The 14,214-nt window shown below is 33.6% G+C and overlaps 1 protein-coding gene across 2 annotated transcripts; it reads right to left on the bottom strand.

Moving 5' to 3' along the window:
• Window positions 1-5,577: 5,577 nt before the first annotated feature.
• Window positions 5,578-12,695, bottom strand: LOC141447309 (pallidipin-like). 2 transcript variants are annotated; one of them, XM_074114740.1, is made up of 6 exons: window positions 12,564-12,695; window positions 10,578-10,740; window positions 9,942-10,075; window positions 8,419-8,519; window positions 7,602-7,873; window positions 5,578-5,772 (listed from the first exon to the last, which is right to left on the bottom strand). In XM_074114740.1, the coding sequence occupies exons 1-6, from the start codon at window positions 12,569-12,571 to the stop codon at window positions 5,761-5,763; spliced, it is 690 nt and encodes a 229-aa protein (XP_073970841.1). In that variant the 5' UTR covers window positions 12,572-12,695; the 3' UTR covers window positions 5,578-5,760. The 2 variants fall into 2 exon arrangements, with proteins under 2 accessions (XP_073970841.1, XP_073970839.1); XM_074114738.1 differs by having other exon boundaries at window positions 7,598-7,873; window positions 12,564-12,694.
• Between the last annotated feature and the right edge of the window lie 1,519 nt (window positions 12,696-14,214).

Here is a 14,214-nt window from a genome sequence, read left to right as displayed (position 1 = left end):
TATACATATTAAATAAAATAACCTTCTCAGTACTTTTAAATCTCTTCCAGGACAATCATTAATAAATCTGCTGACTGGGACTTATTTCGAGCAGCTCTTGTGGAAAAACTGAACTTAAATGCATCCTTAAAAACTCCTCAACCACTAGACGATAAAGTGGCACACTTGACTAACGCTATTCAGCAAAGTATTCGGCATTCTACACAACGGACTTCACCCAACAGAACTGCACCATTACCTCCCAATCTATCTTTTCACTTGAGTGAACTGATAACGGGCTAACGTCGCGCAAGAGCTCTTTAGCATCGCACCAGATATCCCTCTCACAAAAGGCTGTGTAACCAACTCACCAGAGAACTGACAACAAAACTAAGGGACTAGTTTAACGACCAATTCTCTGTTTTCACACAATCACTCACAACTGAAGACAACTCTTTGAGGACAACAACCAAGAGAATTCTCAAATACAGAAAAACTTCTTTTCCATTAAGACTTCCGGATAACTCTTGGGCTAAATCCCATGATGAGAAGGCCCAGTACTTTGTCGAACATCTTTCTTCAGTCTTCACTCCTCATCCTGACAAACAAGATAAAAAATCCTATTTCAATATTAAAGGTAATGAGAAAGCAGGAGGAGCGATCAAAAAGGCAATGATGACCTGCTCCATATAAGCTCCAAAGCGCCGCGGTTTTCGGTAAAACTGGTTTTGAAGCATAAGGCACAAGAAACATAGAATATGAATGGACTGAGACAGAGAAACGTGACATCCTCGAATACCTTGAAAGAATTCAGAAAACAATTAATAATAACAAACTTAATGACAGATTTCAAAATTTTTCCGAGACTTTTTTTTTTAATATGATGATGATTTTAAGGTAATGACCCTAAAATTCAATCTAGATAAAATCAAACTACGAGGGTCGTTTGAAAAGTCCGTGCAAAGACAGAGAGATAGCACTACTGGCGCGTATCGAGGTTATGTTTAGTTAGTAGCATCTCTTGGAAGAACACACACCAAGTTTCAGCCAGATCGGTCTATTTCTTTGTGTTTGGCATTCGTTTGAATCGAGGAAGTCGAGTGATTTTCAAAAAATGGACGAAAAAGAATTTCGTGTGTTGATTAAACACTACTTTATGAAAGGCAAAACGCCTCAGGAGACTAAAGAGAAGCTTGATAAACATTATGGTGACTCTGCAACTTCGATTAGAACAGTTTATAAGTGGTTTCAAAATTTTCGGAGTGGCCATATGGGCACAAGTGACGCTGAACGTTCTGGACGCCCTGTTGAGGTTACTACTCCAGAAATCATTGATAAAATCCATGATATGGTGATGGATGACAGAAGAGTGAAGGTGCGTGAGATTGCTAGTGCTGTGGGCATCTCGAATGAACGGGTACATAATATTTTGCATCAACATTTGGACATGACAAAGCTATCCGCAAGATGGGTGCCGCGATCGCTCACGTTTGACCAAAAACAAAATCGTGTGAAGTGTTGCAAGGACGGTTTGCAGCTGTTCCAGAAGAATCCGCAGGACTTTAAGCGTCGTTTCGTCACTGTGGATGAAACATGGATACATCACTACACTCCTGAGACCAAAGAACAATCTAAACAATGGGTTACCAAGGGGGAATCTGCGCCAAAAAAGGCGAAGACCGTTCCTTCGGCCGGAAAGATTATGGCGACTGTCTTTTGGGATTCGCAAAGAATAATCCTCATCGACTATCTGGAAAAAGGTAAAACTATTACAGGTGCATATTATTCATCGTTATTGGACCGTTTGAAAACCGAGCTGCAAGAAAAGCGCCCACGATTGGCCCACAAAAAAGTCCTTTTCCATCACGACAACGCACCAGCTCACACCTCAGCAGTTGTGGTCGCAAAATTAATGGAAATAGGGTTCCAACTCGTTTCACATCCCCCCTATTCTCCAGACTTGGCTCCCTCGGACTACTATTTGTTCCCTAATATGAAGAAATGGCTGGCGGGAAAAAGATTTTATTCAAACGAGAAGGTGATTGCAGAAACGAATGGCTATTTTTCAGATTTGGACAAATCCTATTATTCGGAAGGGATCAACAAACTAGAGCAGCGTTGGACGAAGTGTATAAGCCTAAAAGGAGACTATGTTGAAAAATAAAAAAGGTTTACCCCAAAAAATTAAGTAGTTTTTATTTTTGCACGGACTTTTCAAACGACCCTCGTATGTAGCCCCATAAAAACAAACTAGTCGTTCAGTTTTTATTCGAGCCAGGTACATCTGACAACGAAGCTCAAATGCACAAAAGTCCGAATAAATCTGATTCCCCTGTATCCTTTAAACAGAAATAAAATACCGAAGTGGTAGACAGCAAAAATTGCAGCAACGCTGTAGCCAACGAAGACTTAATTATAAACAGCTGCATAGAAATTATTCTAAAACAAAATTATCTCACACCCATAAAATGAGTTCCAAATGAGTTCCACGCATAGTGCGTGTGTCCTAGTCGAGGAAAACTTAAAAAAGAAAAATCGTAGATTGATTTTTTTTTGTTAAGATGCCTTCAGAAAACCATGTAATTAAGATTGTAGTTCAAATCAATCCATTTTTCTAAATTAATTTTTCTTAAAAACTACTTCAACGATTCCTTTCAAATTCGGTGCAACCCAGCGTACGTATACACTTATACAGGGTGAACCAGTAAGTAATGTAAATAGGCCTCTGTATGTAGTATATATAAAGTGGAGTTTAATAACGTATTGTTCAACTTCATATTTTCCACTGTTCTCGAGTGACGTCACTTAATTTTTTTTTTCTAAAAACATTCCTTTTTTCCAATAAAAATGTTATTACTCAGAAAGTTTTAGTCCGAATTCGATTCTGATAACACGGTTAGAAAGACAGATAAATTTTCTAAAAATTGATACCATTTTGAAGCATAAGTTATTCTTCAAACAGCCTCAATCTTCCTCCTGGATACTGGAAAAATATAAGTAATCGAAAATTTTTATGAAAATTCATTAGGCCCTTATGTGATCTTTATCGGACCTAGGTGCTGGCACTTTTTATAAAAGTTCCCTGGCCTAATAGGCTTTCTAACAGTATATCATTTTCCAGGATTCCTTCGATCTTCTTATGAGAAATTACGTTTGTTTTGCAAGAAAACGTGTTCACGAGCACTCAACAAAGTTAGTTTATCAAGTTGTTTAATTCAATGAAAACTCTTTAGATGGACCAGTAGGTTACAAAATTGCACCTTTACTTTTGATCTCTCTGAAATATTTTAAACGTCTCTCATGAACAGCGGAAAATATGAAATTGGCCAATACGTTTCAGAACGCCACTTCTGATCTACTTACACACAGTTGGCCCATGGAAATTACTTGCTGGTTCACCATGTATAGATCTAAAAACATTTTATCATGATAATTTGATTTAGAGTAGTTGCGTTGTAATCTTGTTTTGCGTTAGAAGTTCTTTGGAACTTCAAGAGAAGAACAGATATGTATGCAAGAATATTCTCCTATTTCTCTTTTGTATTCCTAGCGTTCACATCGTTTTCAGTGACCATTCAATGCATGTCGATCACTTCAAATCTATAGTAAATTGTTATACTAAATCAAACCTAAAATATTCTGAATTGTGAAAACGCAGAAAATTAAATTTCTGGCACACCTGTTTAAATATTAAATTAAAACAAACAAACATTAATGGTACCAGGGAAGGGATTAGCTATGTGGTTAGCATACTGGACTCCCACGCGGTGGTCCCGGGTTCGAATCCAGCAGCTGACCCTTAGATTTTCTCTTCCTAGGAGCTTCTTACAGCTCACTGTCCGGTGATGGACAGTGTTGTCTGTAACGAGAGAACACTGTCCGGAGGTCGGCAGTGCACTGAAAAAAGCTCCGGGCGCTAATAACCTCAGCTGTTGATGCGCCAAAAAAAGAAAAATTAATGGTACCAGTTGTTCCTCAATTTAATTCTTATTGGCGTTTAATTCTTAGTTATTTGGATCAGACAAATTTAGCACTTTTCTACTGGAGAAAGTCACAAACAAAATTGATTATTTTTATCAATTAAATGACTGATCTGGATGAACGGTTGCAACCAGAACGTCCCCAGTTCTGATCTATGCATCTTCCTCCATCAACGACCCCTAATTTGGTTGATGGTAACAGTCTTTATTATTATAATTATATTTTCTGCATTTAACACTCAGCAATATTTATATTGAAATAAATCAAATAGGAAAATACAAAAATTACAGGTGCCTTAATTACAAGTAATGCTTTTATAGAGCAATACTGAGATGCTTTGAAAGTAGCAGATGTCTCTAGTCTGAAAGAATGGTTAAATAATAATCTGTTTCAGCTAAATCGCGGATAGACTAAGAACAAAATTTTCATGATATTAAGGATTAAACACCTTAACAAAAACTTACAGATTTCATTAAACAGCTGAAGGTACACAAATCAGCAAATATCCGCAATTTCAATCATACTTCAGCTAGTAATTTCAGCTCGTTAGGGACTTTGAGAAAGCTTAAATACTTTATTTAAATTTGTGTACAATTTTTCTCAAGTAATTTCTCTTACTGCGATTGGTTTTTTTAAAATATATTCTTTAATTTCGCCTTTGAACGATGTTTTCATGTATCCTTTCAGAAGATATTACTAACTAAATTATATAACTAACGAAATTATATAACTATGGATATCAATGAACTGCATTAATATTGTTTTTTAGAATTTATTAGATATCACAGACCTTTATGCTGGCCTAAATTTCCTCCCATTAGATGTACAGCTTCTAGAACTCCAAAAGCCATATCTGGTTAAAATTTAGTAACGACTGATACCTCATTCATGAAGTTCGGTAGCGTTTAGACGCAACATTTATTACAAAACAGGTTAACTAGAAGAAAAAAAATATCTAAAAATGCCCTATTATTGGTCACTTATTATCTATTTGATTTGTCCTTTATTTAAAAAAATGGAAATTTTAACACTTACACACCGAGCGCTGCAGGAAACTATTTGCAAGAGAAGGCTCAGCAGTGGATTCGAATTGAACCCGGCAACCACCGCATGGAGGCTAACCACTCAGCTAATCACTTTTCTAACTTAACAATATTAATACAAGCTTACCTCCAAAAATACTGTCAATTTCTGCTTTAAACTTTATGTTTCTCTCTCTCTCTACTAAAAACAGGGATAATTTTTCTTTTCATTGTTACTATTTATTTGATATTTTTCTAATTGTAGCTTGAAGCGTGGCAACATTTAAATTGATTGCCACACTGAGCCTTTTCCGACGCACTGTCGGACAGTATTCTCTCGAAATAGACAACACCGTCTATCACTGGACAGTGGGCAGTAAAGATCCTAGTGAATAAAAACCTGTGGACCAGCAGCTGGATTTGAACCCGGGATCTCTGCGTGGAAATTCAGATTTAATTCTATGGTACTGCCATTATGAAATTTCATTATGATGACAATATTTTCATCATATTACAATAATATACTCAGTTGCTTTATTATGTAAAAAGCCAGTTTTTCAACTGAGAGTTTCGCAGCAAGAAATTAATCACAATATTGTGATTAATGTTGGTTTATTTAAGATAAAATAAATAGCTTTTTGCTCTGTTTATACTTATGTTTTTATCTCTTCATTTTTACATTTTGCCCGAGTATCAAACGTGTATTCCTCCCACTTATATTCATTAAATTTTTGTTTCACCTCTCCAGGAAGTTCAGCATCTTCTTTTACGTTAAGTACTAAAAAATTATCTGGAAAAATAAATAATAATAATATTTTAAAATTTATTAAAAGCCATGGGAGTAGCAGGTAAAATTATTAGGTCAAATAGCACTAAAAGAGTGATCTTAGCAATCATTTTAACCCTCAACTGGTATCGTCGGGTCAAATTTGACCCGCGAGTTTTTCTTTTGTGTGGCATTTTGTAGGAATTAACTATAAACATCTCCCCTTCTCTGAATTCTCCTCTTTCATCCTAACCAACAATCGACCAGACAAATCAGACGTTCTTGAACAGTGCAAGTAAATGAAATATATGTAGGTATTGGGTCAAATTTGACCCGACAATACCATTTACGTTATAACTTTTTTTCTTAATATTTTTTATTTTTATGTTTTGTTTTCCGTTCTATTTTTTAATATTATTCTATAATATTAAATATTACATAATATTTAATATTATTGCTGATAACTGGTTCTCTTCAGTTAAGTTGGTCCATGAACTAGGAAAGCTAAATTTGTCTTACTCCGGGGATATTACGAAAAAATAAAAAAGAAAACCCCTCTTATATAATTCCAAATAAAAAGAAAACTACCGTCGGAACTTCATTGTTTGTTTTTCTGGCAACAAAACGGTGTTGTTTTGTACCAAAACAGAACAAGTATGTTATACTCGCATCATGATAATTCGGTACTTGCGATATTATGGGGGAAAAAAAATTGTTTTCTTTAGGACTTTTCTTTTCTTGGAATGAACATCTAACTTTAAGAAAATAACGTTTTTCAGTAAATATTATTTGTTGTTTTTCCTTTTTTTTGTAACTTAAAATAAAATGCAACTTGTGTATTTTTTAACTTTTTTTGGTTTTCTTAATCTTATAAAACAAACTTAACAAAATATACATCATTTTCGTTTGCTAAATAAATTTTCTAAGAAAAACTAAATCGACTTTAATTATATCGATGACCTTTTAAAATTAATGTGCATTCAAAGTTTCGGGTCCAGTTGAAGTTGAGATTTTGAGGAAGTTGATTTTGAGGTTAAGGACGTGAAGTGATATTGTTAAGTAATATACGCGACACATTTAACAGAAATTCACTGCTCAGGAGATGGTTGCTTTTCTATGTTTTACTCATTCAAATTCTATTCTACTCATTGTAGTAAGTTTTTTTAGCCTAAGTTAGTCATGAATATCCACTTCTAAAGAGTTTTTAAATGAATATATCTAGATAGATATTTTTAAGTCAACTTCTGAGAACTCAGGTCAGTGAATATAAGACGCTTCTAGAAAAATCAAATCGCAGACAGGTGGACACGAACCCGATATCTACGCAAGGAAGTCCAGATCACCAATCGCTGAAATTATCCCTTTTTTAAATGAGGAGATTCTTTAGAGCGGAGAAAAAGTTAGAGGTAGAATGGTTAAAGCAATTAAGTTGGGAGGAAAAGGTGTCATCAAGCTCTCTCAACAAGATTCCCTCAGTATGTCTCAATCAAATACTGAGCGTTCTAAACGAAGCAATTTATTGTACCTCGAGAGGAGCATCTCTCCCATAATGGCAGACAAAGTTTATTTAAAAGATGTCAAAAATATTTATTCCTCAATAACCTCATAATGATTACTGAATCTTCTTCATTATCAACTTTTTTAACGTATCCTCGGATGAAACTTTTTAATTTATTTTTAACTAAATTAACTTTTAATTTTATACAAAGTTACCATTTATTTCTTTAATGACGATTTCCTTCAATTTGGGTATGAAGATTCCCTATTGGTTTGTTTACCTAATGTTCGCAGTAAACTTATAATTAACAATTATAATTATAATTAGTGCAAACAATAATAGTTTCATTACCTACAAAACTAGTGGTTTTGTCTTCGTGTGTAATTTCGGCACACATATGAATTAAGGCGTATGTATTGTAGTCTGTGGAAAGTACGGTCACTTTTAGTGGGAATTTAAGATCATATTCTTTAGCATTGCCTTCAGCCGTCTCTGTTACCTCCTCTACTACCTTCTCTTCTGCCACCTCTTTTGCCTCTTCATTTACCCCCTCATCATTTCCATAATCCGCATACATTCCTTCTTCATATCCCTCAAACTTGAAGTCCCCTAGGTCGAAGTCCCAATCTAAAAATATACTTTATATATAATTTATATTTGTTACTTTATATATACAGGGTGATCCATTTAAAACGCACCAATGGCTAATAACTTTTTAGGAAAGCGGAAATCCGGAAAAACCCATGAAGTAAACTATATGTTTTGTTTTTAGTTTACTTTTCAAATTTTCCACCCCCGATGTTGTATCTTTCTTTTTGGAGTAGTTAAGGCCGAAAACCAGATCAAGACAAAAACCACTGGTTTTGATAATGATTATGAAAACTGCATAAAATATGTGAAAAATGGCCTTGACTCCGTTTCGATATCTCTAATATTAGTCGAGATATTGAAGATCAAAGTTACAATTTTATCTTATCCATGAAAGGTTTTCAGAAATACATGTTTTGGGGGTCCTCTGACTACAAAAAATGTTATTTGCGACGTAAAAAACAAAAAAAAAAAATTGAAGCTACTAAAAAATGTATTGTAATGTAATGGTTATGAAGTTAAATTTTCAAATTTAAATCAGCAACTTTCAATGTGAGATCCTTAATAGCGAATTAATTACTTACCAAGTTTTTGATAGCAAAAAAAGGAGAATTGTCCTTTTTGTTCACTACCTTCGGTGCCAGTACAGTTCGATGTGTAGGCTTTTATCCCTTCTTCCGGTTTTCTGTAAAACAATTTTTATGAAGTTATTATAATAATTATCTTTTCAGTTACGTCTAAGGTTGAGCTTCGGAGAAATGATCACTGATCTGATGATAATCTTTCAGGATCACATGACATTGCAAATCTTTATTGTTCAAAATAACAAAGAAATCAAAAAGTGACCAGTAGTTTTCTAATAGAGTTGAAGTTCTGAAGCTTTAATTATTATTAAGTACTAACTACTCGTACATCTCTTTGAAGTTCGGTTACTCTTGAGTTGCTATTAGCAATGGTAAGATGTTTAAGATTAAAGTTGCTCCTGCCAAGAACGTAATATCTAATTTCTGGAAGAAAGTAAGGAAAAGGTATAATCTTTTGTTACATTTAAGTTCAGGCCTTGACTAATCTGAAATAAGTAACATCCACAAATAGACTAATAAATACCAAAGATGGTATTTATAATTTCTTAAGAAAGAAATTATGTAGAAGGAATACTCCGTTAAACATAAACAAAGAATAATTTCGACAAACATTCACCATTTTCGGAGTGCAATTGTTTGAAAGCCCAACTTGTGTATTTCAAAGCATTGTTCGTCACGGGTAACATGTGAATTCAGAATGACTGTTAAGTTCGGTAAATCGTTTAAAGTTGAATGAAGAACGGCATTAGTATTTGTAACTATTGCGGTACGACCTTTTTGTTCACTTCAAATATTGAATTGAACTCGATAAAGGTCATGACTACAGTTTTTGTTCATACAATGGTATTTCTTTGCAAAATAATTAATTAAGGTAATTATTCAAAGCATACGTCTATTTAAAAAATTATCTTTTGTACAATGAACATAGTTGGATTCGCAATACTGGACAATATCATTTTACTTTCTTTCTCTAAGATCTGTTTGGAATATACATTCATCTTTAAATTTATAGATTTGGGTAGAGAAATGTGACTTTAAAGTGACATGCGTTTAACTCAGTACAGAGAAAACAAAGCAATAACCAAACACCGATCTCTAAATTCCCTTTATATCCGGTTTAGAGACATCCTGCACCTCACATTCCTTTCCAAACAAATCTCTCACTCTAAGTTACTTAGCCAAGATATCTACAGCGTCGTTAGTCTCAAGCCATCGGATGCCTGACGCCAGATGTCAGAAAAGAAATCGCACTCATTAACGTCTTAATGGACTATCTCGGCTTCCATCATCGACCGCCGATCCCATATTTAAACCACGTTCTCTTCAAGCCGTCATTCGATGTAAAAATCTTAAATAATAATATAAAATTTTAGACAGCGGTAATCACGAATTGACTCTACTTTTTTAGATTTAAAATAGAAAAATTCTACTCTCGGCCCTGAATTATGGTGTGCTCTTAGAACATTTCATCTTTTTAGTTCTTCCTAAAATTGTATTCATATTAAGAGAAATGAAATAGTTACCCATTTCCATTGAATTCATAATTGTAACCTATGGTGCCATTGGTGTATTTGTTTGTATAAAATTCTCGACATATACCGAAGCGACCTCCGTACCTTGAGTGAGTCACGTACATATGTTTTGGCTTTTCAAAAAACTATAAAACAAAATCAGTACATTTAACTTTTTTCTCAATCAGTTCTGATTAATGACTTCTTAATTGATTGCACCATGCACCTTCTTAATTGATTGTTTCTTATATTTACAATGAAATATAAATTAATCAGTTATTATGGTGATAAGTTCAGTCAGATTCACTCATACCGAAGTAAATGAGTGTAATTATTAATATAGAAATATAGTGATTAATATAGTAATTTAATTTAATAGTGAAATAGTTATTTAAGGTGTAAATATAGTTAGGAACTATATTTACTAGACAGAACACTGAGAAATCTCTAAATTTTCAAAACTATGAACTCTCTATTAGTGAATAATTGTTCTACATTTAGTATTAAATTGAATTATAAATTAGAATTAGATTTGGGATTAGATTTAAAACAAGTAATTAAAGATAAAAATTATATTTGTTTAATTGAGCTAAATATTAATTTCAAACAAAGTTTTGGTTTATTTAACTTATGTTTAATAATACGTACCTTATTCGAATTAAAGTCACTCATTGGTGTTACATCATAACATTTGGTAAAATCATTACCATCGTCATAAGGACCACCATCAATAGCATATTTGAATGTTAAAAATCGAAAAATAAAGGTGGAAATGGTGACAAATGAGGTAAATAATAATACTGCTAGGAACCTGCACAAAATGTTTCACAATATTAAATATACAACGTTTTATGTACGTGAAGGAAGGAAGCGAGCTAGACTATTAATTTTCCAGTATTACGTCGTTCACGAAAAGTTCTCTGAATTACTTTAAAATCTCTAAAAACGTTATGGAGATAAGATATAATTTTTAAACTTTTCATATTGGGTAACTGTCAAATAATTCAAACAATTCGTCCACTTATATAAGGTCAAAAGTGAATTTTCATCTTAACACTGCATTGCCAATCTGGAGTCAATTTGACTCCACAAAAGTAGGAATGGTCTCTGTTTCCTCCACATCTCATAGCTATCCCAAAATGCTCTTAGATATGCTATCCCCACTCTCTCACCATTTTGATAGTCTCGGAGCTGAAGACCGTGGAATTCTTAGTTTCTTTTTGCAGATTAGTTTACTTGAATCATAAGAGTCATTTTGACTCCGGATTGGCATTACAGGTAAATATATCGGAGTCATTTCGACTCCTGATTGGTAATATAAGTAGATTTTCTGTTATTAACTTGACACCAGATTACTAATTTGGTCGGCCCGTACAGGGTAATTTACTTCTACTTCAAAACCTTCTGCTGCCTTCCTCGCGAAGAATTCTGAGATTTTCCTCTTGATATTTTTGAGTGTCATAAAATTTATATTTCCATAGATTATGAAAATCGAAAGCAAGATTCATTCATGTTTATTCTTTTATGAGCAAAATATCACAATGGTATCGTACAAAGGGAAACTCAATAAACTGGTTTGCTACACTCATCTTTACATAATGATTAGGTGAATCGAATTTGTGTGCTAATCGTAAAACTTGAAGGTAGTCATTGTGTTTCTTTTTTAATATGATCAACATTTATTGCCCAAATGCTTATGTAATAAATTTACATAATGTTCATAAAAAGTATCAAGGCACAAAAGAGCCTCTTTCTAGAATTGATTCCATGTCCAAATTGCAGCAAAATTTTGCAGCGAATTGGGTAATTTCCGATCCGTGTCAACAGCGCACAGTAATTGAAAAAATAGGGAATTAATTAAAAAAATGAAAATTTCCCTGATCAGAAGGCAGTCAATCCGGGTTCTACAAAATAGAACTGCGATCCTAAGTTGAAGTTAATTCCTTCTGGCGTGAAATGTTAAAGCCGATTTGTGGGCAAAATTTGTTTTTTCGTGCTCAATTCCTATTCTTTCTCATCCTTTAATGTAAATTTTATTATTAAAATTGAAATCAATGTAAAAAAAATATAAAAAATAAATTATGGAGTCAATATGACTCCACATTCACAATAATTGACTAAGTTCGAGCATTGGCAATGCAGTGTTAAACACAGGCTTTGAAGTCTACTGTTACAAAGAGATTTAAGAAATTGAATACTTGCTCTTTGTGTATGTGATTATTACCCACCGTAGCTGAACAACTAAAAATAGAAATCTTTGAAATTTGCCATTTCAACCAGTTGCAACTAAAGAAGCGATAATAATATTTTGGTCCAAATTGGTAAACCTTTAAAGTGTTCATTCTGAATTCCTAGATGCAAATTATATCAGTTTATAAGGTCCTTTGTCTTTTTGAATATTCCGTGATTTTCTAGGGAGCCGCAAAGGGTTTCATTTGAACTTGGACGTAACGCATATCAACCCTAATCCTTTGGTTTGAAACTTCAACTTAAGCAATATTATTCTTTTGAATGATTCTACAAGAGCTTTGTTGTTTGACTTTATTCAACAGTATCATTTCGTCATAGTAAACATGTGTGAGAAGTTGAATTAAATAATTACCAAAAGAAAAAGAAAGTAGTTCTTTTACTTACGTGGTCATGTTAGCGAGGTGGAATATAAAAAAAAACTAAATTTATTCCGGAACAGCCGACTCAATCACCCCACTCATTTTATGAGCAGCCATTATGAACACGAATTTTAATTGGGAACAAAAAATGATAGCATGTTTACCTGAGTAATCTGTTGTGTGTGTATTGGTGGAAATTATACACTCGATTTCATATCTAAGGAGTAGATCAGTTGCGAATAAAAGTAAAACCAGATATTTCTGCTTTATTATTGTTGTTATTTTAATTTCAGACGTGTCATTGGAGCCCGGAGGATTTTTGTAGCGCACTGATGGCCTCCGGACAGTGTTCTGTATCCACTACCAGTGGTTCCAGTGGGCTGTAAGAAGCATATAGGAATAGAAAATCTAAGGGCCAGCATCTGGATTCGAACCTGAGATCTCTGCGAGAAAATCCAGTACGCTAACTAATGAGCTAATCTTATCCCTGTTTTATATTTAAAATAATACGAATAATAATATAAAGAAAATAATCTAACACATTATATACATATAAAAATTGATAAGCGCTGAAACTCATCTTAACTTTTTGGAAGATAAGAGAGCTTAGGAGTTTAAAAAAGTTAATTTCTTTCTATTTAGTTGCCAATGTTAACAATGTTCACCCTCAAAGTCAGTTGCCAATGTTCCAACTCTCCACCACCCTTTCTGAATACAAGAATTCAGGATTTAAAAAACAAAAACAATTCCACAACGAAAAATTGTTTACACAAATTGGTGAGGGTGATAAAACTATTGCAACAATTTAATGTAAATCATTTTCACTATAAATTGTGGACATGTTCACATATTATGTGTTGGTAGATTTGTGTTTAATTTAAAATAATAATTTTACTTGTATTCTCTTCCTAAAGTGCGTCATAAAACATGAATCTGGTATTTTGTGAATAACTTAAGATACAGAACAAACAAAGACCAACAGCTGCCAAATATTTATTGTATTTGTCTTTTATTCATTAATAATTCAAACAAATGTTTAATTATACGAAAAAAATTAAATATACATACATACATGTGATTTTAAATAAAATAATCTTCTTAGTACTTTTAAAGCTCTTCAATTAACGAAACTGCTACTGGGATGTTTCGAGCAACTCTTGTGGAAAAACTGAACTTAAATGCATCCTTAAAAACTCCTCAACTACTAGACTATAACGCGGCATACTTGACTACCGCTATTCAGCAAAGTATACGGCATTCTACTCAACGGACTTCACCTAACAGAACTGCACCATTACCTCTCAATCTACCTCTTCATTTGAGAGATAACGCGCAAACGTCGCGCAAGAGCTCTTTGGGATCGCACCAGATATCCCTTTCAGAAAAGACTGTTCAACCAACTCACTAGAGAACTGTCTGATTATACACAATCACTCACAACTGAAGACAACTCTTTAAGGGCAACAACCAAGAGAATTCTCAAATACAGAAAAACTTCTCACCCACTAAGACGCCCGGACAATTCTTGGGCTAAATCCCATGATGAGAAGGCCAAATACTTTGAAAGAACATCTTTCTTCAGTCTTCACTCCTCATCCCAGCGTACAAGTTAGAATATCCTATTCCTCTAATTTAACAATATTAATATTAACTTACCTCCAAAAATTCTGTCAATT

The sequence above is a fragment of the Rhodnius prolixus genome, unplaced genomic scaffold (genome assembly GCF_049639745.1).
Source record: "Rhodnius prolixus isolate KJV_2025 unplaced genomic scaffold, Rpr scaffold_7, whole genome shotgun sequence".
NCBI lineage: Eukaryota > Metazoa > Arthropoda > Insecta > Hemiptera > Reduviidae > Rhodnius > Rhodnius prolixus.
This window is presented reverse-complemented; position numbering and strand designations above follow the sequence as displayed.